The sequence below is a fragment of the Coregonus clupeaformis genome, chromosome 24 (genome assembly GCF_020615455.1).
Source record: "Coregonus clupeaformis isolate EN_2021a chromosome 24, ASM2061545v1, whole genome shotgun sequence".
Lineage (NCBI taxonomy): Eukaryota > Metazoa > Chordata > Actinopteri > Salmoniformes > Salmonidae > Coregonus > Coregonus clupeaformis.
Genome location: NC_059215.1, coordinates 39338804 through 39362700, shown reverse-complemented (window position 1 = coordinate 39362700; position 23897 = coordinate 39338804). Strand labels below are relative to the sequence as shown.

Genomic DNA, 23897 nt, shown 5'->3' with positions numbered 1-23897 from the left:
GCCCAAATAGACCAATGAAATTGTAGAACAGATTGAAAGATGGAAAACAAAATCCAGAGCTGCTGACTAAGGAACAATCAATACTGGGGAAGAGCATAGAGAAAGGAGGAAAGATGAGGGAAATGGAAAAAGGCAAAAAGTAAAGATATATCAGTAGAAAAGGAGAGAGAGATCACAGGTGTGAGCTGCTTCGTCTGTGCAAACGAAAGCGTTGGGGCAGTCCTCCCGTTGGATTATGGGATTACGGTCAGGACGGGCGGTCATGCGAGTGTTGTGGTCGGCACTGACCCTGCTTACAGCCAGATTACCCCGGTGAGGTGAGGTTGCTTCAACCTGCCTCCTGTCACGTCCTCTGGCTCTCCCTCCTTTCCCTGCCTCACACTGGCTCTTTCTCTGGCTGGATGGCTGTCTACCGCAGGTCTCCCTCCCTATGGTTCACCACACCACCCGTCCACCCATGTCTCCCTGGTCAGTCACTAACCTGACTGACTCCCTGACTTCCTCCTGCCTCCAGAACAGTACATGCCTTGGGGTTGAAGCTTCCTGGGGCGTTAGGACACCTGTCTGTGGGGAAGCCTACCTGGATACTACATAGACACCAGACGCATCTTCTCCTTGACCACCTTGAAGACCCTGGGAGCGGTTGACGTCCTGATAGTCCTGACCAGTGCTGCTCACCCAGTCCAGCAGAGTTTAGCTAGCTAGCATCAGGTGAATCCATGAAGTGTCCATCTGTCCGGACCAGCAAATCAGAGGTGAGTGACCTTCTGACCTGCAGCCTAAGACCTTTGACCTTCTGTCAGACAGCACAGCCAGGGAGCCTAGACCACCTCTGACCCCAATAGCGACATCATTAATATGGAGTGGTAATGGAGATGTAGTGGTATGGTGGCTCTAGCTGATAGTGGTGCTCTCCCTGCATGTGGGACTTCTACTCTTACTATGATACATAGCTTAGTAACACTTAAAGCCTGCATGTATAATGCACTTTATAATGTCTTTTAGCCTTTCAGACAAATTCTGGGAAGGATGAGACATTGGCTCATTCCGTAAATGTGTCTTTTTCAATGACGGCAAAATGTTCCAGTCCACTTCCACATTGAAGTTCCACAGAAAGAGCAGGATACGTTTTTGCTGCAACCTAAGAAATCCAAATAAAGTTTAGAGAGGGATTTTTACATTTAGAGGGAGATTCCTAAGTTTAGAGGGGGATTCTTAAGTTTAGAGGGGGATTCCTAAGGGTCTAAGTTTAGCACTGTACTATTCCAGTCCTTTTTCAAGGCAGGGAGTGACTTGGATTAGAGTGAATTGAATGTGTCAAATAACACATAGCTGGGACAAATATATAAACTGAGTGTTCAAAACATTAGGAACTTCTGTCTGTAGCATCTGAACCGTTTGGGCTGCAAACTAATATGACCCAACTATGGAAAGGGGAGATGCTACAAACCCCACAAGTGTCAAGGGACTCGTCTGAAGGTAACTGGTACCAGTAAAAAAAAAAAAAGGATATATGGAGGTAGTTTTGTGCCAACAAAAGAAACGGGGTTAAATATGTGTCCAAAAACCAAAAATATTTCCTTAGCTTACTTATATCTCCTAGATATAGGAAATACACTTCAAAACCTTATCCCCCCACCCCAAAGGCTTAGACCTTTAGAGGTTAACCTGTCTCCTCCCCTTCAGTTACACTGATTGAAGTGGATTTAACACGTGACATCAATAAGGGATCCTAGCTTTCACCTGGATTCACCTGGTCAGTCTATGTCATGGAAAGAGCAGGTGTTCCTAATGTTCTGTCCACTCAGTGTATCTATATGACAACCACAGCACAATGGGTTCTTGTCCATGATATCGGTTAACTGATTTCTAAAACCATGGTAGTTAATCCTTTAGGCTTTACATAGAATCCAATATGTTCACATGCTTTGTGGTGTCCGCTCCCCTTCATGCCTGATCAGTAAAACAAACAAAAGCAGATTACTGTTAAAGGATTAGAGCTTTACCCAAAAAAGGACACATTTAAAATTTTCCGGTACTATGGATTTACTGTTTTTCACGGGGCTGTAATGATTGCGATCAATAATCACAGTGTAGTCTTGATTTTTGTAGTTGTCCTTGGTATGGCTCCCTCTGCTGCACTACAGAGTAATTACCGAGAATCATTACTGAGCGAGCAGCGTCTCAGTGATCCTCATGGCCAACATGGGGATCACTAATGAATCCAATTAACTCTTGTTAATGACCTTTTTGAGGCATCATGTTCCTCTAGTCTAGTCTCCTCTGATGGCCCTGCAACTGACGTACACACATGCCTCATTCACATCATCAATCATCTCTCCTTTTGCTGTTTTAGGCTGTAGTAACTTGACAAGGAATGCCCACACGCATTTCAATATTACTTTCCTTTACTTTCAACCTAAGAAATAAAAGGTGTACAGCCATGTACAAACAGTACAAATACAGCTAAACGATACAGCCCACTCAACATGTGTTAGAGTCGCATTGTATAGATCCGACCCTGGGTGATGACATCATCGAAGGGGAAAGGTCACGGTCAATGCCAATGCCAATAATAACCATGCACACATGAATAGTAATCATACTATACTGCAGGTAATTACAATACATATTCAATGTAATTATTTATATAGTGTCCACTCTATAACATAGGCCTAGTCTTGGAAGGCCAAATAAGTTTGAATAAGAATCACACGAGTCAATGAGAATGGTTTAAAAAATGACTGGCAGCGACATGGGGCTGACTAGGGATGATTGGCGCAGCCTGGCAATATGATTAGCTTGTTGACGTGTGATTCATTTTTATTGTTGACAATGATTCAGTGAGAGGCATACAATGTTATAATGTGTTAAAGTTGGCATGTAGACAGCTGAGGGTGCCGTGTTGTGTTTCCAGGGCTATGGTTGGTTGTGAGGGCCTGGAGGCGTGGTGAGATACAGAGGCAGCAGGCAGCTCCATGGCGTGGACTGAGCTGGAGCTCCGGGCAGGGCTCAGAGCTGGGCTACACAGGGCCCTACTACCACTTCTCCTCCAGGGGTTGATGCTCCTTACCTTCCCCTGCCTTGGTGGTCCCCCACAGCCGGCACGCAATCCTCTGTCACCAGGGCAGCCTTTTCTAGTACTATGGGGAATCCCCAACAAGGCGTGTTCTATACGTCCTGACCCAGGAGCCTTTGGGATGGAGAGAGAGGGCCGCGTGTCCATGTTTTATGAGGACACTCTGGGGAAATACCCCTATTACACTCACCAGGACCAGCCGGTGAATGGGGGTCTTCCCCAACACACCAGACTGGATGGACACCTCCAGAAGACAGGGGAGGACCTGGTGGCAGCGCTACCCTCCACAGGGTACCAGGGCCTGGGGGTACTGCGTTGGGGCCAGTGGTCCCCGCAGTGGGGAAGGAACCGTGAGAAACAGGGCATCTACCTGGAGGGCTCCAGGGCTCTGCTGAGGACCTTCTTCCCTGACTGGACCACTGAGGAGGTGGAGAAGTGGTCTCAGGTAAGATCCTCATCAATACCAGTTTAGAGTAATAGGAGAAATAGATGTAATAAATGCTATTCAACATCACAGTTGTCTCATAATGATGTCATCCCGTTCCCCAGGTGGACTTTGAGGCAGCGGCCCAGTCCATCCTCATGGAGACGCTGTGGGAGGTGAGGAGGCTCCGCCCCAAGGCTCTGTGGGGCGTGTCCCCGTACCCCAACTGCTACAACTCTGGCCCCGCCCAGTCGCTGTCCAATTACACAGGTCGCTGTCCCGCCACCGAGATGGCGTTGAACGACGAGCTGCTGTGGCTATGGAAATGCTGCTCTGCCCTCTACCCCGCCCTCACACTAGAGAAGTTGCAGGGCGGGACCTCAGGGGCCAGACTGTACACGTCCAATCAGATCCGAGAGGCACTGAGAGTGGCAGGCTTGGCCGGGACCGCCTACGACCTTCCTGTGTTCCCATTGGTCAGGAGTGTCTATACATCAACCAATACTTTTCTGTCTGAGGTGAGAGATAGTGCTGGGTGGAAGTAGATGTTACCATGTTTTTGAAAGTGGTTTCTCTTTGTCTGTTGGTTCTGTAACAAGTGTATAACAGAGTGATGTTCCCTCAGGCGGACCTGGTCAACACCATAGGTGAGAGTGCTGCCATGGGGGCAGCAGGGGTTATCCTCTGGGAGAAAGATCAAGGTGTCTTCTCTTCAAGGACTCAGGTACACATCTCTTCAATTGTCCATACATTCAGTCAGTCAGACTACCGTGGGTCTGAGGTCTAAGAATGACAACATTTCACCTGTCTGCCCCCAGAGAGCCTGCTCAGAGCTGGCCACGTTCGTGCGTGAGGTCCTGGGCCTGTACGCCGTCAACGTGACCACAGCCGCCCGCCTGTGCAGCGTCTCCCTGTGCCAGGGGCGTGGCCGCTGCGTACGCCGCAAACCCGGGAGCTCCGCCTACCTGCACCTGCCGCCCTCCAACTTCCTGATGACGCAGGGGAAGGTGGAAGGGGTGCAGGCCACAGGCCAGCTGGATCCTGGAAACCTGGAGGCCTGGAAGAGGGACTTCCAGTGCCAGTGGTATGAGTCCATGGAGGGGGCGGCTGCCGACGAGGAGGTCCCCAAGGACAGGGCACAGGGAGCCCTTCCTCCCACACTGAATTCACCCTTGTTGAGTGAGCTGAACCAAGGGACCAGGCCCACCCTCGCTCTGTCAGACCACAGTGGACCATCACTCACGACACCTCTCCTGCCTCTACTGCTGGTATTAGCCACAGCTCTAAGCCTGAACACAGACTTATGCCTGAACCTCTGACTAACCTGCTGGACTATTAGGTCGGGGCTCAGGGGGCTAAACACACTGTCGTACCAGTGTATACTTTTTTGGGGTGGAACAGAAACTCTTAAGAGGTGTTTCTCTTTCGAACAAAGAAATGTTGTGAACAGAGACTACTATTCTATTTTGGAGACTGTGGATGTGTTTATTGTCTGTACAAGTAGATCAAACAACAACCTTTTATTCATAGGATTTGTGGTTAACATTGCCGTCATTTCTCGTCTCGTCAACAGTTGTGTGTATTCAGTTCATAACATTGCAGTACTGGGTGTTTCTTTTATAACTCATTTTTGTTTTTCTGCACACTTTTTTTCCTTCTTCACGCTACTCAGCTCTACTCCTTACACGTGAATGGCTATGTTGTGACGGACCTGTAATATGGTTCACAACTTGGTTTCCTCAAACAATGTAAACACATTCTACAACATGTTACTGCAGTCATATCAATTGAGATGGCTTCACCATTACCTTTGTGTTCTTACCGGTCATGCTATTGCGTTTACAATAAATCATACCTCTGTGAAAATGTACTAATATTTTCTATAAAATGTTGTTGATGCAGTCTAGATGTCCTGTCCTGTATCAGTCTAGATGTCCTGTATACACGTCATCACAACCACATCCAGGAACAAAACAGACAGCTACTCTTTGCAGCTCATGTACATTTATTGTGTTATTTTTCTTAAAATATACACTCAGGACGAAGGGTACCTAAATCATTTCTTTGTTACAGAAAGAGATATGTACAGAGGTGCTTCTGATTGTACAGATTAAGAGCAGTTAGAGAGGAGGCCATCTCTCCCTCCCCAGCCAAACATGCACCCCCCAAAGTCTATAGTACCACAGCCCATCCCCCTTTATATCCAGTGTGAGGGTGCTGCCTTCTTATCTAGGTGGGGCTTCAGCAGGTCTGACGACATCTGGTAGCATCCAAGTTTTTCATGGGCCATGGTACAAGAAGCCAGTAACGGCATGCTACATGTAACTGCTGTCCAGAACCTCTCACCATGGCAAAACAATTTAGGCCAAATAGATATGTTCGATATTGAGACAGGCCTACTTACTCAGTACCAACCTACCAGACAACCTGTGAAATGACAGAAGGTACCACAGTCTCCTAAAGCGCAACATATTATCCAGGGATCCGAGAGGAGAGCTCCACAGGGAATGGCTTTTGGTTGGTAACAGGTATGCAACATGACGTCTGGAGGGACTGGTAACAGGTATGCAACATGACGTCTGGAGGGACTGACATTTAAACAACATAATACGTACCCCCACCTGTCTCATCTTACTAGTTTCAGGAACCTGCCTAAGAAGTGACTAACATCTAAACCATCTTATCTCAACTGTTCCAAAAGCTCACTCTCCATATGAGAGAACGAGAGAGTGCCCCCGTGTTGGCAGAAGCAGTTAGTACAATCTGAACCAAGTGGGTTGGACGGTAATAAGAGAAGCATCAAGTGCTCTGTTTCCTTCAAGTTCTGTCAGGGGGAGGGACTCCTAGCCGAATGAGCATTTCCGGGTGGAGGAGGGGTTTGAAGCAGGACGTCTCCATGGGGAGGGGTGAGGGGGAGAAGCAGATCATCCATGAAGCTAGCATGATTAGTAGCAGTGATTCCAGGCGGGAGGGAGGGGATCGTTAGGTTAGACAAGGGTCTGCAGTGGAAGAGGATCTCTGGGGGAGGGGTTTCCAGGTGGGAGGGGTTTCCAGGTTAGAGGGGTCTCCAGGTTATTCCAGTTAAGGTCACTGCAGATGGCCTCCAGGGCATCCAGGGTGCGCTTGATGTCCCGGATCTGGGCGGCCAGAGTGTGGATGGGCTGCATGGAGCGGTCCAGCTCCTCACAGCGCGCCATCAGCGTGTACATTCCCTATGAACACACACACGCTACAATCAGGACATTATACTTATGACAAGAAGCATCTGTGACTATCGATCAGTATTCAGTGCTCATCCTTCCATTCACGTCTGGCCAAGCTACCTGTTCTCTCACCTTTATGCTCATGTCCACAGACTCCCCCAGGCTGTCCACTGAGTCTCTGTAGGTCTGGATGTAGCCCACACTCAGCGCTGTCATCTGGACACACACACACATTGATAAAGACATACAGTATATAGCATAGCAGACACTAACTCTGGGCAACTTACAATAAGAGCATTACAATAGCAGAGCAGAACTAAAAGGACGGAAGGGAGATCAGAATGATTTGAGTGAGTACGTGTGAATTAATAAATGAATGACATTTTATTTTCGTGTCAAATCGCCAGCTGGCAACCCATCACTTACGGGATTAATTGACACAAACAAACATTACAATGATTCACAGTGATAGTTCAGTGAAAATTCTTCCGACGTTCTGCGCAGCGCGCACCGCATAAAGAATGAAAAATAAATCAATAGATAATAGTAGAGAAGGTTATGCAAGCATTAAATAACCCTAGAGCAGTAAAAATATAATACAAATAAATACAGAAATAAATACAGAAACATTTGTGTGTGTGTGTGGTGTGGACAAACTGAGCTCACGTACGTTCTGGATGGTTCCGTTGAGGCTGCGCATCATTAGCTCCACGCTGTGGGCAACTTCCTGTGTGTGTCTCTGCAAGTCCACCAAGACAGCAGGGTCGATGGGAGGGATGTCAGCCGGCCGCCGCAACGACGACCCCCGACCTCTACTGCTGATGGAACCCGAGCAGTCCGCTGGACTCAGAAAGAAAGAAAGAAAATAAAGAAAAACACACACCGGAAATTACTATGTTATCTGACGGTCTACAAAGCAAACCAAATCCTCCTCCCTCATACAAACTGCTGTGTGAGTAATCCGTAATCCCACCCTTCCTGAAGGTGCTAATCTAATCAGTAGATTAGAGGGAAAGGGTAGATTGATTCGATTTGGAACTCAGCCTACAACTGCAACTTCAAACACTGACGCGTCGCTGAAATAACACCAGAAAAGGCATTTTGCGGAGCAGCATTTCTCTGATCACCAGGGTCGTATTCAGGCCCATCGTAAGCAAAACGTTTTGCAATGGAAAACGGAGATGTCTTACTGGACAAGTTCAGATGGTCTCCCTGTTTCAGTCCTTTTCTTTCCAGTTTGGTACCTAATGAATACAACCCTGGTGACTAATTATCCAATCCCCCATCCCGGTCTCCGCGGTCCCCCGGTGCTGGTACTCACACTCACAGTCACAGTCCAAGCTGGGCTTGGAGCTCATCTTGATCTTCTGCTCCAGGTTGCGGCAGATGTAGTGGGTCAGGTCCCCGTCGTGGCTAACTGTTCCCTCCAGCTCCAGGGCAGAGGAGATGGTGGCCCTGCGGCCCTCTGGCTGGCCCCCCCGGCCCCCACCCCGGGCCCCTCCACCGCACGCCTGGCTGATCTCGTCCAGGCTCTTGCTGTCCTGCATGCCCCGAACGATGCGCTCCCGCTCTGGGACGTTCCGCACGCGCACCTGGGCCATGACATGGGGCGGACAAGGGCTGCTGTCTGACGACTCCCCCTTGGCTGGGGCAGAGCTGGGGCCCGGAGCTGCTGCCGAGGGCTCCTCTGTAAACTGAGGGGAAGACGCAGTCTTACACATAACAATCCTCAAGATCCTCCAGACATATAAGCATGCTGCACTGCACAATGGATTAAAAATACACCGATGATAACTACTCGAGGGAAAATGTACTTGCTACGATTGTGATATGACTCACCTAGCTATTTTAAAATGAATGCACTAATTGTAAGTCACTCTAGATAAGAGCATCTGCTAAATGACTCAAATGTTAAATGTTAATGAAATAAAGTACTATAGTACTATTCTCCAGCTGATGGCTCTGGCACTTTAACGTTAACAATTATGTACAGGAGCAGTAGCAGTCATTATGACAGACTCACCTCAGCTGAGACTTCAGCCTGTGTGTTTCCTGCATGCTGCTCCACTCTCTCCTTTTCACACTCTTCCTCCTCCTTTTCCTCCTCTGTTTCTGCAGCACAGCAGCTAGAAGGCTCTGTGTGCTCTGTCTCTGACTGCTTTTTGTCTGTGCTGTGAGTGTCCCCCTCTGGGGCTGTGTCTTTGGATGGCATGCCTGTGTGCTGCCAGTCTCCAGACAGAGTCTTGTTGAGGGGCATACCTGTTTGGGGGGGTCCAGTGAGGGACATGTCTTTGGAGGGCACGTGTGGGTCTGGCTCTGTGTCTGCTGTGCATGTGGTAGTGGGGAGGGAGGGGTGTGCTGGGAGCGTGTCTGTGTGTTGTTGTGTGTCTGAATGGGACGTGGTGTTGTGAGGAGTGTCTATGGGGTTTTCTTGTCCATCGCATGCTCTCTCCCCATCCACACAGTTCTCTGTCTCTCTAGGGGTCACATCAAGGGATCCCTGCCCAGGACTGGGCATCCTACTCCCAAACTTCAGGAGCTGTGTGGGGGTAGTCGGGGCATGGGTGTATGGGCCATTCACACTGCAGGATTCCGGGGAGTGCTGTGTATCCACCCCATTGGCTGCTTCCGGCAAGTCTGTGCCAATCACAGGGAAGAGGCTCATCCCTCCACCTGCTGCATAAAATACATGTCAGATAACAACTGACACACTCTCCTCCCTATGCATACATACAACTGGGTCTGACTCTACAAATCAATGCACATCAACTTGCTCACCCAGGGCTCCAGCTCTTTTTTGTTAGTGGGTTTTGCTTCCTTTTTGCTTTTAAGGGGGGTTGGGAGAAAGACTTGAGAATTTTGTGTGATATGTTTTCTATTCAAGTCTCTTGCTAGTACGTCTAGCCAGCTTGCAAGCATACATCGGAAGACCCACCAAACTAAACTGTCAACAATACAACTTTGCAGGTCAATGCAATCCAACAAACACAAGAAAACTAAATGATCAAAGGTCGAGTGACTGTACAATAAGCGATATAAGAATATCTTTAGCCACCAACAGCGCCTGTGTTTATACTACGTAGCTAGGTACTAGTAGCTGGCTATCAGTGTGATTAGTTACAGCTAGCTAGCAGCAGGAAACTGTAAAACAATTAGCAATAAGTACCATCAGACCATAAATAATGGTCCCAACATCTAGCAAGCAAGTCGACATATTGATGTCATTATCAGACATAAGCTAGCAATCAGTCACATGACGTTAGCTCGCAGGCTAGCTAGCTAGCTGTCGATGATAGCAAGGCAAGCAGGCCTCGGAATTTTATCTTGTTTTTAGTTCCCTTGTTATTCCGTGTCAAGAGTTACCACCTGGCAATGTGTGAGATGACTTACTTTCAGGAAAGTAAAATATTTGGCCGATTTGAGCGTAATCAAATAAATAAACACTTACCACTGTAGTTCTTTCCTGGAGATGTAGTCAACCATGAAACTGTGTCGAGTCCGCTCTGTATATTCTTCCATACAACCTGAAATAGAAAACGCAATAGTTCCGCATAATGATGCAACGAATTATAGGCTAACTCACCACAGTCTCACATGATGATAATATGCAGTAGTATGATGTTATCTTTAATAAGTATAATTTAAACCTATAATAATTGTAAATACTAAATCATTTCAGAATTAAGTTGTATTTAATTGAATTCAATGAAGTACAGTAAATCATTCATGTCTACTTAGGGACAGATCGAAAATTACTGGGGGGGGAGGGGAGGTAGTGCGTTATTTCCCTGGTTTACATTCGCTCTTCTGCTCGTATTTTCCCTATAAACAATGGCTTGACTTACTTTGATATTACCCTAATAAAGTTTAGAAACGTTTGTGATGTTTTGGTATGGTGTGGCTATTATTAAGCTTTAGCTGCTGCAGGCCTATGCTATGAAGGCAGTGTGCCCCGGCGCTCCAACTGACTCCGACAGTTGAACTTGAGGTGAGGAAGACTGTTTCAGGCCTACCAGAGTTACTCCTATAATCGAACAATATAATGCTTATCTTAGCAAAATATTTGGTGAGAAACTTTACGAATTACCATCATTCTGTACGTCTATACAGTGCGTTCGGAAAATATTCAGACCCCTTCATTTTTTCCACATTATGTTACACTACAGCCTTATTCTAAAATGGATTAAAGAAAAAAATCCTCATCAATCTACACACAATACCCATAATGGCAAAGCGAAAAAAAAAGCTTTTTTATTATTTTTTGCAAAACAGAAATACCTTATTTACATAAGTATTCAGACCCTTTGCTATGAGACTCGAAATTGAGCTCAGGTGCATCCTGTTTCCACTGATCATCCTTGAGATGGTGCTACAACTTGATTGGAGTCCACCTGTGGTAAATTCAATTGATTGGACATGATTTGGAAAGGCACACACCTGTCTATATAAGGTCCCACAGCTGACAGTGCATGTGAGAGTGCTTTACAAGTGGGATGCACTGTTGAGCGCTACATGCCATGCTTTCCACCTGGCTACCCCTACCCCGGCCACCAGCTCTGCACCCTCTGCTGCAACTTGCCCATGTACGCTTATCACGCTGCGCCTTGGTCCGTATCCTCCGAGGCCGCCAGATTAAGGGGGTCCTTGGTTCAGAGGGAACAGAAGGAAAGTGTAGAGGCACGGCGAGAGGAGCTGGTTAGGCAGCAGAAGGAGCGGGGGTTAATGAAGGAACCAGTCCGCTCCTCGCACCAATCAAGTGGTGCGTGTCGCCAGTCCGGTCCGGCCCGTTCCTGATTCCCGCACTAAGCCAGTGGTGGGTGTTCCCAGTATGGTTTGGCCCGTTCCTGCTCCTCGCATCAAGCCAGTGGTGCGCATCGCCAGCCTGGTCCGGCCTGTTTCTGTCCCTCGCACCAAGTCAGTGGTGCGCGTCGCCAGCCCGGCCCGGCCTGTTCCTGCCCCGTGCACCAAGCCAGTGGTGCGCGTTGCCAGCCCGGTCCGACCTGTTCCTGTCCCTCGCACCAAGCCAGTGGTGCGCATCGCCAGCCCGGTCCGGCCTGTTCCTGCCCCTCGCACCAAGCCGGTGGTGCGCGTCGCCAGACCGGTCCGGCCTGTTCCTGCGCTCCGCACCAAGCCAGTGGTGCGTGTTCCCAGTCCAGTCCGGCCTGTTCCTGTCCCTCGCACCAAGCCAGTGGTGCGCGTCGCCAGCCCGGTCCGGCCTGTTCCTGCGCCCCGCACCAAGCCAGTGGTGCGTGTTCCCAGTCCAGCCCGGCCTGTTCCTGTCCCTCGCACCAAGCCAGTGGTGCGCGTTGCCAGCCCGGTCCGGCCTGTTCCTGTCCCTCGCACCAAGCCAGTGGTGCGCGTCGCCAGCCCGGTCCGGCCGTTCCTGCTCCCCGCACCAAGCCAGTGGTGCGTGTGTCCAGTCCGGCACGGCCCGTGCCTGTTCCACCGGTGCCTGGTCCGGCACCGGTCAGCTGCTCCACTCCGGAGCCAGAGCAATCCGCTCCACCGGGGTCCGGTCCAACTCCTGTCAGCGGATCCACTCCGGAGCCAGAGCAATCCGCTCCACCGGTGCCCAGTCCAGCTCCGGCCAGCGGCTCCAGTCCGGAGCCTGTACAGATCGATCCACCGTTGTCGGGTCCAGCTCCAGTCAGCGGTGCCAGACCAGACCAGGGGTGCAACGGGGAGGTGGAGAGAAAGTGGTTGTCACGCCCGGAGCCGGATCCACCTCCGAGGCGGAATGCCCACCCGGCCCCTACCCTGTTGTGTTTGTGTGGCGCGGTCGCAGTCCGCGCCTTTGGGGGTACTGTCACGCCCTGGCTCTGGGGACTCTTAAATGTTGAGCCAGGGTGTGGAGTTTCTATGTCATATTTTCTATGTTGTGTTTTCTAGATCGTGTAGATCTATGTTGGCCAGGGTGGTTCCCAATCAGAGGCAGCTGTAGCTCGTTGTCTCTGATTGGGGACCATACTTAGGCAGCCTGTTTGGCACTAGTCAGTGTGGGATCTTGTTCCGTTAAGGTTTGTTTTGGGTAACCTAGGACTTCACGTTTCGTTTGTTTGTTGTTTTGTCGTGAGTTAAGTACTGAATAAAATGTACGCTTATCACGCTGCGCCTTGGTCCATATCCTCCATAAACGATCGTGACAAAATAGCCTTGGTTTCTCAAATGACTGCCTCGCCTGGTTCACCAACTACTTCTCAGATATAGTTCAATGTGTCAAATCGGAGGGCCTGTTGTCTGGACCTCTGGCAGTCTCTATGGGGGTGCCACAGGATTCAATTCTCGGGCCGACTCTATTCTCTGTGTATATCAATGATGTCGCTCTTGCTGCTGGTGACTCTCAGATCCACCTCTACGCAGACGACACCATTTTGTATACATCTGGCCCTTCATTGGACACTGTGTTAACAAACCTCCAAACGAGCTTCAATGCCATACAACACTCCTTCCGTGGCCTCCAACTGCTCTTAAACGCTAGTAAAACTAAATGCATGCTCTACAATCGAACGCTGCTTGCACCCGCCTGCCCGACTAGAATCACTACTCTCGGCGGGTCTGACTTAGAATATGTGGACAACTACAAATACCTAGGTGTCTTGTTAGACCGTAAACTCTCCTTCCAGACTCACATTAAGCATCTCCAATCCAAAGTTAAATCTAGAATCGGCTTCCTATTTCGCAACAAAGCCTCCTTCACTCATGCTGCTAAACATGCCCTCGTAAAACTGACTATCCTACCGATCCTTGACTTCGGTGATGTCATTTACAAAATGGCTTCCAACACTCTACTCAGCAAGTTGGATGTAGTCTATCACAGTGCCATCCGTTTTGAAACCAAAGCCCCATATACTACCCACCATTGTGACCTGTATGCTGTCGTTGGCTGGCCCTCACTACATATTTGTCGCCAAACCCACTGGCTCCAGGTCATCTATAAATCACTTCTAGGCAAATGCCGCCTTATCTTAGCTCATTGGTCACCATAGCAACACCCACCCGCAGTATGCGTTCCAGCAGGTATATCTCACTGGTCATCCCCAAAGCCAACACCTCCTTTGGTCGCCATTCCTTCCAGTTCTCTGCTGCAAATGACTGGAACGAACTGCAAAAATCTCTGAAGCTGGAGACACTTATCTCCCTCACTATCTTTAAGCATCAGTTGTCAGAGCAGCTTACCGATCACTGCACCTGCACACAGCCCATCTGTAATTAGCCCACCCAACTACCTCATCCCCATATTGTTATTTACATTGTTATTTATTTTGCTCATTTGCACCCCAGTATCTCTGCACATCTATCACTCCAGTGTTAATACTAAATTATAATTGTAATTATTTTGCACTATGGCCTATTTATTGCCTTACCTCCATAACTTACCACATTTGCACACACTGTATATAGATTTTCTATTGTGTTATTGACTGTACGTTTAGTTTATTCCATACATATCTCTGTGTTGTTGTTGTTTTTACCGCACTGCTTTGCTTTATCTTGGCCAGGTTGCAGTTGTAAATGAGAACTTGTTCTCAACTGGCCTACCTGGTTAAATAAAGGTTAAATAAAATAAAAAATGTGTAGGGGTGCCCATGGGGCTAGGGATCAGAAATGTCACGGGCGAGAGACGCAGGTTGAGGTTTCCAGGGTTAGAGTAGTGCAGAAGTTGTCATATGCTGAGGCAGTGAAGAAACTAGAGGAAGATGGTTCAAGGGGGAGGGATCCTGAGAGGAGTGGTGTAAGTAGTAGATCTGTACCAGTACAGAGGGATAAACCAACAAATGATATATGTTTCAGTAAGATTGGATTTTGGGCTTTTTTCTTCGTATTTGGGTGTGTGAGACTTAACATACTGGAATATATTCCGGGATTCTTCCGATGGCATTGAGGAGTACACCACATCAGTCACTGGCTTCCTCAACAAGTGCATCGATGACGTCGTCCCCACAGTGACTGTACGTACATACCCCAACAAGAAGCCATGGATTACAGGCAACATCCGCACTGAGCTAAAGGGTAGAGCTGCCGCTTTCAAGGAGCGGGACTCTAACCCCAAAGCTTATAAGAAATCCCGCTATGCCCTCTGACGAACCATCAAACAGGCAAAGCGTCAATACAGGACTAAGATCGAATCGTGCTACACCGGCTCCGATGCGAGCTGCCCAGTGACACGAGCCTACCAGACGAGCTAAATTACTTCTATGCTCGCTTCGAAGCAAGTAACACTGAAACATGCATGAAAGCATCAGCTGTTCCGGATGACTGTGTGATCACGCTCTCCGTAGCCGATGTGAGTATGACCTTTAAACAGGTCCACATTCACAACGCCGCAGGGCCAGACGGATTACCAGGACGTGTACTCCGAGCATGCGCTGACCAACTGGCAAGTGTCTTCACTGACATTTTCAACCTCTCCCTGTCTGAGTCTGTAATACCAACATGTTTCAAGCAGACCACCATAGTCCCTGTGCCCAAGAACACTAAGGTAACCTGCCTAAATGACTACCGACCCGTAGCACTCACGTCTGTAGCCATGAAGTGCTTTGAAAGGCTGGTCATGGCTCACATCAACACCATTATCCCAGAAACCCTAGACCCACTCCAATTTGCATATCGCCCCAACAGATCCACAGATGATGCAATCTCTATTGCGCTCCCCACTTCCCTTTCACACCTGGACAAAAGGAATACCTATGTGAGAATGCTATTCATTGACTACAGCTCAGCGTTCAACACCATAGTGCCTTCAAAGCTCATCACTAAGCTAAGGAACCTGGGACTAAACACCTCCCTCTGCAACTGGATCCTGGACTTCCTGACGGGCCGCCTGCAGGTGGTAAGGGTAGGTAACAAAACATCTGCCACGCTGATCCTCAACACAGGGGCCCCTCAGGGGTGCATGCTCAGTCCCCTCCTGTACTCCCTGTTCACTCATGACTGCATGGCCAGGCACGACTCCAACACCATCATTAAGTTTGCTGATGACACAACAGTGGTAGGCCTGATCACCGACAATGACGAGACAGCCTATAGGGAGGAGGTCAGAGACCTGGCCGTATGGTGCCAGGACAACAACCTCTCCCTCAACGTGATCAAGACAAAGGAGATTATTGTGGACTACAGGAAAAAGAAGAGGACTGAGCACACCCCCATTCTCATCGACGGGGCTGTAGTGGAGCAGATTGAGAGCTTCAAGTTTCTTGGTGTCCACATCACCAACAAACTGACATGGTCCAAGCACACCAAGACAGTCGTGAAGAGGGCATGACAAAACCTATTCCCCCTAAGGAGACTGAAAAGATTTGGCATGGGTCCTCAGATGCTCAAAAGGTTCTACAGCTGCACCATTGAGAGCATCCTGACAGGTTGCATCACTGCCTGGTATGGCAACTTCTCGGCCTCCGACCGCAAGGCACCACAGAGGATAGTGCGTACGGCCCAGTACATCACTGGGGCCAAGCTTCCTGCCATCCAGAACCTCTATAACAGGCGGTGTCATAGGAAGGCCCTAAAAATTGTCAGACTCCAGCCACCCTAGTCATAGACTGTTCTCTCTGCTACCGCACGGCAAGCGGTACCGGAGTGCCAAGTCTAGGTCCAAGAGGCTTCTAAACAGCTTTCACCCCCAAGCCATAAGTCTCCTGAACATCTAATCAAATGGCTACCCAGACTATTTGCATTGCCCCCCCCACCCCTCTTTTACGGTGCTGCTACGCTCTGTTTATTATCTATGCATGGTCACTTTAAAAACTCTACCTACATATACATATTACCCCAATTACCTCGACTAACCGGTGCCCCCGCACATTGACTCGGTACCGGTACCCCCTGTATTCAGCCTCGCTATTGTTATTTTTATTTTGGTATTCTTTCTTAAAACTGCATTGTTGGTTAAGGGCTTGTAAGTAAGCATTTCACTGTAAGGTCTACACCTGTTGTATTCGGCGCATGTGACAAATAAAATGTGATTTGATTTGAAGATTTGATTTGACATCAGAAGAGTTACAGGGTGTGTTAAGTGGTGGTGTCCCATCCTTTCAGGCTGTTGACCTGAAGTAGGACTAAATAGATTTAAATAGTGGAGTATGGTATTTATTATATAAAAATTTATGCACACATGACTGTAAGTCGCTTTGGATAAAAGCGTCTGCTAAATGGCATATTATTATTTTATTATTATATTATTATTATTATTATTTTATTTTTTGTGAGTGTAGTGTTAGATGGTAGGGTATTTGTTGTATTTGATTATTATAATTTTAAAAAGCAAAGTACACAGAAGTTATACTCCAGTCTACTAGACTATTGGATGCCAACCGCCGTTAAACCTCATTGAAGAAAAAGAAGAAGTGCATTTCAGAGGCTCTTCTGTGGTGGTAGGGGATGTTACTCCCAGATCCTGTTGTTGATCTAACCTTGGTAGAGAAAATTAAAGATTGGTCAGATGTCAGTGATATAAGGAAACTGGTTGACAATTACATTGGTATAAGCTTTTATGCTTTTTTACCGCTTTTCACAGATGGATCCAAGGACCCAGATAGTGGGCGCACAGGAGCAGGCGTTTATGTTCCTGAATATGATGTGCAGATATGTAGAAGACTAACAGAAGAACTGTCAGTATACTCAGTTGAACTGTTGGCGATAATAGTTGCCCTCCAGTGGGTGGAGGACGTACAACCTGTTAGAATGATAGTATGCTCAGATTCTCTGTCTGTATTGAATAGTTTATCATCTGGTAAATCTAATAGCAGTGACCTACTATTGGAGGTATTAATGTTATTATGGAGAATTGAGAGAATGGGTGTAGTAGTGAGATTCTGCTGGGTCCCAGCACATTCAGGTGTGGGAGGGAATGTAATTGTAGACCAGTTAGCCAAAAGAGCTTTGAAACTAGATATAATTGATATTAATGTTCCACTGGGTAGAGGTGAGGCCAAATGTAAGACCAGAGCCATGTTGATAGATGTGTGGCAGAAGAGATGGGACTCTGAGCTCTAGGGCCGGCATTTATATGCCCTCCAAAAAAAAGGTAGGTGGACCAAGATTCAAAGGTCAGATTAGGAAGGAAGAGGTGGTGTTTGCTCGATTGCGCTTAGGACATTGTACATTGAACTCGTCATTAAATTTGGTTGGCAAGCATGGGAATGGTTTGTGTCTGGAGTGTATGATCGATGAAATGGTGAAGCATGTGTTGTTATATTGTTGTAAGAATGTTGAAGAGAGGGAAAGATTGAAGTGTAGGGTCATTGACGTTGGACGGGGTTGGGGGGGTTGGAAGGGAGTTTGGGGATGGGGAGGGTCTATTAGACATTAGTAGGGTTCTTTTTTATTTTCTCAAAAGTACTGAGTTAGGAGGATTTAGAAATGTTGCAAACCGTGATTGACCACACACTCCAGCACAGTAGGTGGCGGCTTGCACCTTTAACGTTGGTTTGCGGTCCGCCGTTATATCATAGAAGAAGAAGTGCTGAATTAGGTAGGAGGAACCCGGTGGTCACTCTGACAGAGCTCCAGAGTTCCTCTGTGGAGATGGGAGAACCTTTCAGAAGGACAACCATCTCTGCAGCACTCTACCTATCAGGCCTTTATGGTAGAGTGGCCAGACGGAAGCCACTCCTCAGTAAAAGGCACATGACAGCCCACTTGGAGTTTGCCAAAAGGCACCTAAAGGACTCTCAGACCATGAGAAACAAGATTCTCTGGTCTGATGAAACCAAGATTGAACTCTTTGGCCTGAATGCCAAGCGTCACGCCTGGAGGAAACCTGGCACCATCCCTATGGTGAAGCACGGTGGCGGCAGCATCATGCTGTGGAGATGTTTTTCAGCTGCAGGGACTGGGAGACTAGTCAGGAAAGATGAATGGAGCAAAGTACAGAGAGATATTTGATGAAAGCCTGCTCCAGAGTGCTCAGGACCTCAGACTGGGGCGAAGGTTCACCTTCCAACAGGACCACGACCCTAAGCACACAGCCAAGACAACACAGGAGTGGCTTCTGGACAAGTTTCTGAATGTCCTTGAGTGGCCCAGCCAGAGCCTGGACTTGAACCCATCGAACATCTCTTTAGAGACCTGAAAATAGCTGTGCAGCAATGCTCCCCATCCAACCTGACAGAGCTTGAGAGGATCTGCAGAGAACAATGGGAGAAACTCCCCAAATACAGGTGTGCCAAGCTTGTAGCGCCAAGACTCGAGGCTGTAATCGCTGCCAAAGATGCTTCAACAAAGTACTGAGTAAAGGGTCTGAATACTGATGTAAATAAGGTATTTCAGTTTTTTATTTTTAATACATTTAATAAAAACCTGTTTTCGCTTTGCCATTATGGGGTATTGTGTGTTGCTTGATGAGGAAAAACATGTATTTAATCAATTTTAGAAAAAGGCTGTAATGTAACAAAATGTGGAAAAAGTCAAGGGGTTTGAATACTTTCCGAATGCACTGTACATATTAAAATATGAATATCATACAGTGGACACTTAAGCCTTTGCATGCAATGCCCTGATACATTTAGTGCTCAAATCTCTGACAGCTGAACCAAGAGGTGAACAATTCTTGTTTTTAGAAAGTAGTCTAAATGTTATTTGTGGTTGTAAACATTATTTTGAGTTAATTTTATGAGGGGGGAGGGTGTTCAATTTATTTTACAGTACAAGGGAGGGTCATTTGGGGAGGGGGGGGTGCATTTCTTTTTTTATGACACCTTGAGTTGGACCAGCCCTTCTCCCCCAGTAAATTTCGATCTGTCCCTGATGAGCTTTGCATTCAGTGGCTGCATCTATACCCGAGTTCTCCATGCACTTATCTTTCTTCCCCACAGAGGGAGACAGAGACCATTGCCCATCACTTCTGATGTCACAGAGCTGTTTGCCACATGGCCATGAGTGTGTCATCTGTGCTGTGAGAGCCCCACCCATGCCATTCTCTGCTACAATCTTGTGATATTCAAGATGGGAGAAACATAGCAGATACACACATACTATCCCTGGGGATATCTGCGTGGACAGCTATAACATTAAGCTACAAGCACTAACTCATAGGGCCCAAGGTATTTGTTTTCTATAGTGTCACAATACATTCGCTTGTGTTCAAATACTGAGCCAACAGTCAACATTGTAAATTGTACGTTGATTTGTTTATTTGTTTAGAGGACACCAGTATCTAGGGAAACACACACAACAATAAACATACCATATGTTTAAACGCTATCTCACCACCATTTAGATGAAGTCTTAGTTGGACTTGAGGAGACCTAAAGGCCCTGAAGCATGTTATGTTCTGTGCTAGTCCAGAGAGAGCAGCTTACAGAGGGCAAACGTGACGGAGAAGAGGTTCAACCACATCTGAACCATGGCGATTGAGATCCGCCCAAACATAACCACCTCTCCCTCCATCCAAACAGCACAATGCACTGAAAATGTTTTTATGTGTGGTTTCCTTTTTTCAGTTCAGACTCAATGGGATATACTGTTTGTCAGAACCACTTGGCTATTTCAGTGTTTATATATTCTCATTAATGTTTGCGTTTTTTCTGCAGGCTAATGTTGAATGCATTCTTGTGAATTGGAAGATATAGGATGAGGAATGTGGGTTGTTGATAATGGATTGTTTGTACGTGGAGTAATAAAGTTGCAATGATATGTATCTTCCAGATCTATCATGTGTCCACACGCTGTGTTAGTGTGGGTGTGAGTATGAATGTGTGTTTGTGTGTGTCTTATTGATGATGGACAAGTTTCCTATACCACAAAAAGGAAAGTAAGAAAACATACTGGTAAAATTGTGTATCTACACTGTGTGTCTCAACTTGGGAGAGACATTCGCAAAGAAATATTGGCACAGAGATATAAATATAGGCTACAAAATGAAATACGTATAATGAATGAGGGAAGGATCTGAACAAGGTCTTTGAGGAAAGCATAAACATTACGTTTCATTATAAAATACTTTCTTTATGGATTCCATCATACTTTATGGTAGTGAATAAAGCACGCACACACACACACACACACACCACACACACACACACACACACACACACACACACACACACACACACACACACACACACACACACACACACACACACACACACACACACACACACACACACACACACACACACACACACACACACTAACGAGGACCTTGCTCAGTATTGGTTGCGTCTTTTATGTGGTAAAAGTCTGACCACATTTTAAATGTTCTCCGTCTCTCTCTGCTTTTATGCAGCTGCTCCAGAACTCGAAACAAAAGTTTATTTTTCTAAAGCATTAAAAGTGCTTTAGCTTTGCTGCATTTCATTTAGGCAGATTTGCTGGTTTGACTCTGAGTTTCCCCTTTTAATTTCTCTGATGCACTAATGTGAAACACACCCGGTATCAATGAGGCCAGTTGTGAGGAGTCAAGCTTGAGTTGAAAGCCTAATGAACACCACAGAGCTTTTACTAAATAAAACTGACCTCATACAACTACTGAAACTAACCGTTTGATTCAAAACAGAAATAAATATGACACACAAAGATAAATAAGGAAAATGTAGCTTCTTTTTTTTTTACATAAAAGACAAATCACAAATGTTTTACCTTGAAGACACTTAAGTCTCTCTCACATGCTTGTGTCCTTTTGACTCCCTCTCTGTCTTTCATTAGGACAGATCCTAGCTTCACCTTCAGGGGATTTTTTTCTGTCTTATGAGACACCACATTCTTCCAGGTCCTTTTCATGCCTTAATATATTCTTTACCAGTCTCTTGGACATGCTGTACATCCTTCATCCAACACGCTATGCAACCACATTCACACTTCTGAGTCCAGCCCACACTGAGCCTCCTATGTCCCCATTCTACATGAATATGTGTTTTTGTAAATGTGTGTGTGTGTTTTTGAGAGAGTGAGACAGTGTTTGAGTGTGTAAGTTAGGAGAAAGCACATAGTATGCAGTGGAGCATCTAAGAGCTTCGTGGAGACCTCTGCTTGGGTTTGCTCCTACTCTTCCTCCCACCTCCTCCTCCTCCTCCTCGGCCTCCATGTTTGTGCCTCTCGCCCTTGGGGCCGTCCCTTGTCTTGTGGTCACTGTCCTTGGTCTTATCCTGCTCGCGGTTGCGGCGGCGTCGGAAGCCCAGCCTCTGACAGTGCTGCTCCAGGCTGCTGGGGTGGATGAGGGCCATGACGTCCTGGTACCAGGGTTGGGAGGCATCTGGGCTGGAATTGGGGTTGGGATTGCTGGTGGACCAGGAGAGGGCGCGGGAGGGGCTCCACACACTCAGACGCACAGTGACGGCGGTCCAGCGGAAGCCGTGCTCCTCCAGTTGACAGTGGTACACACCAGAGTGACCCGTCTCTGCCCGACTGATCAGAACACCTCTCTCTGTCACCACCAGCTGCTCTCCTGACTGCAACTGCAACACAGAGACGAGTGTGAGTGTTTAGACCTGTGTGTGTCTGTGCATGTGTGTGTGTGCATATGTGTGTGTGCATGCGTGTAACTGCCTGTGTGTCAGTATGCACCTGATTCAGCTCAGGGCTGTTCTCTCCTGCCTGTTTGTACCAGGTGACGGCTGCATGTCTGGATTTGGGCAGGCACTCCAGGTATGTGCTGTTACCCTCGGCAACCATCATCATCCTCTGTTCTGCTTCCACTTGCAGACCGGCTGAATAGAGACAGAGAAAAATGTCACAATGTCTACTCTACACTGAGTATACAAAACATGCTCTTTCCATGATATAAACTGATCAGGTGAATCCAGGTGAAAGCTATGATCCCTTATTGATGTCACTTGTTAAATCCACTTCAATCAGTGTAGATGAAGGGGAGAAGACAGGTTAAAGAAGAATTTTTAAGCCTTGAGACAATTGAGACATGGATTGTGTATGTGTGCCATTCAGAGGGTGAATGGGATAAGACAAAATAAGTGCCTTTGAACGGGGTATGGTAGTAGGTGCCAGGCGCACCGGTTTGTGTCAAGAACTGCAACGTTGCTGGGTTTTTCACGCGCAACAGTTTCCCGTGTGTATCAAGAATAGTCCACCACCCAAATGACATCCAGCCAACTTGACACAGCTGTGGGAAACATTGGAGTCAACATGGGCCAGCATCCCTGTGGAATGCTTTCGACACCTTGTAGAGTCCATGCCCCAACTAATTGAGGCTGTTCTGAGGGCAAAAAGGGGGGGGGGTGCAACTCAATATTAGGAAGGTGTTGCTAATGTTTGGTATACTCAGTGTATATAGACACCTAAGCTAGTGTATGTCTGTGAGAGTGTGGCTCTTGACAGTTCCTCCTCACCTCCTTGTATGACACACTGGGTCAGAGGATCCTCCTCATCACCAACCTGACGAGCATTCCTCCTTCAGTGAGAGGAAACCAAAAAAGACATCATGTTAGATAAGAGTATGTACTAAATGTGAGTATTCATGTTCATATGCCTATGTAAATATGAGTAGGGCAGGCTTATAGCTACATGTACATGTGTTGGATGAGTGGGTACTGGGTATATGAACATGAGCTGTCATAGACTTAAAAGTAGAATAACTTTCATTTCCACTCCATTTAAACTTCATGTTTAGTTTATAACTTCATGTTTAGTAATATAACTGTGTGAAGTGCTAGGTATTCAATGTAGGTGTTGGATCATAATTGGGTTGAGTGTGAGCTGAGCGGGCCCACCTGCGTGCGATGGGCATGAAGGGGCTGCAGGCGTGTCCATCCCAGGTGCAGTAGGGATCTCTGGCCAGGCAGCACTCAGCGCAGGCCTGGCCGTACAGCTCACACTGGAACAGAGCCAACTGGGCCACACCCTCCGCAGAACCCACAAACAGCCACTGCTGTAGCCACACACACACACACACACACACAAAGAAAACAGAGAAGAAAGACATTCAGATCATTCCAGCGTGGCTCAGAGAGCAGCAGCCACAACCATCAGTTGTTTCAGGAATTCATGCCTTCGCTGATTCACACTTTCAACATTCATATAAGACTGAGACTGACTGCTACGGAACGTGTTTACTGGTGTGTATGTAGATTCCCTATCTCAGTGTAAGCCAGGCCTCATCGCTCGGTGGTTACCATAGCAACTGGTGATGAAGCTCTCCTTGAGAGAGAGATGAGTGTATTGGGGGGCAGTTGTTTGTGTATATTTGTGCCATACTTACTTTTTTCTTGGACAGTGTCATGGTAGTCACAGGTGACTTGTG

At 47.3% G+C, this 23897-nt stretch overlaps 3 protein-coding genes across 3 annotated transcripts in view; 1 reads left to right on the top strand and 2 right to left on the bottom strand.

Moving 5' to 3' along the window:
• The first annotated feature begins 318 nt into the window (after window positions 1–318).
• Window positions 319–6572, top strand: si:dkey-72l14.3 (Glyco_hydro_56 domain-containing protein). Its single transcript, XM_041845956.2, has 5 exons — window positions 319–755; window positions 2918–3524; window positions 3629–4021; window positions 4129–4227; window positions 4322–6572. The coding sequence occupies exons 2-5, from the start codon at window positions 2979–2981 to the stop codon at window positions 4820–4822; spliced, it is 1539 nt and encodes a 512-aa protein (XP_041701890.1). The 5' UTR covers window positions 319–755; window positions 2918–2978; the 3' UTR covers window positions 4823–6572.
• On the bottom strand, window positions 6491–10248 carry borcs6 (BLOC-1 related complex subunit 6). Its single transcript, XM_041845957.2, has 6 exons — window positions 10155–10248; window positions 8730–9382; window positions 8028–8400; window positions 7377–7546; window positions 6839–6922; window positions 6491–6715 (listed from the first exon to the last, which is right to left on the bottom strand). The coding sequence occupies exons 2-6, from the start codon at window positions 9369–9371 to the stop codon at window positions 6491–6493; spliced, it is 1494 nt and encodes a 497-aa protein (XP_041701891.2). The 5' UTR covers window positions 9372–9382; window positions 10155–10248.
• A 10978-nt stretch (window positions 10249–21226) lies between these two features.
• Window positions 21227–23897, bottom strand: part of LOC121538164 (semaphorin-3ab) — a 34586-nt gene continuing 31915 nt past the window's right edge. The window contains exons 13-17 of the mRNA XM_041845958.1: window positions 23856–23897; window positions 23368–23525; window positions 22987–23048; window positions 22208–22350; window positions 21227–22098 (exon numbers count right to left, since the gene is read on the bottom strand). Of these exons, the coding sequence (XP_041701892.1) occupies window positions 21649–22098; window positions 22208–22350; window positions 22987–23048; window positions 23368–23525; window positions 23856–23897 (855 nt within the window). The 3' untranslated portion in view covers window positions 21227–21648. The remainder of the gene's footprint in view (window positions 22099–22207; window positions 22351–22986; window positions 23049–23367; window positions 23526–23855) is intronic.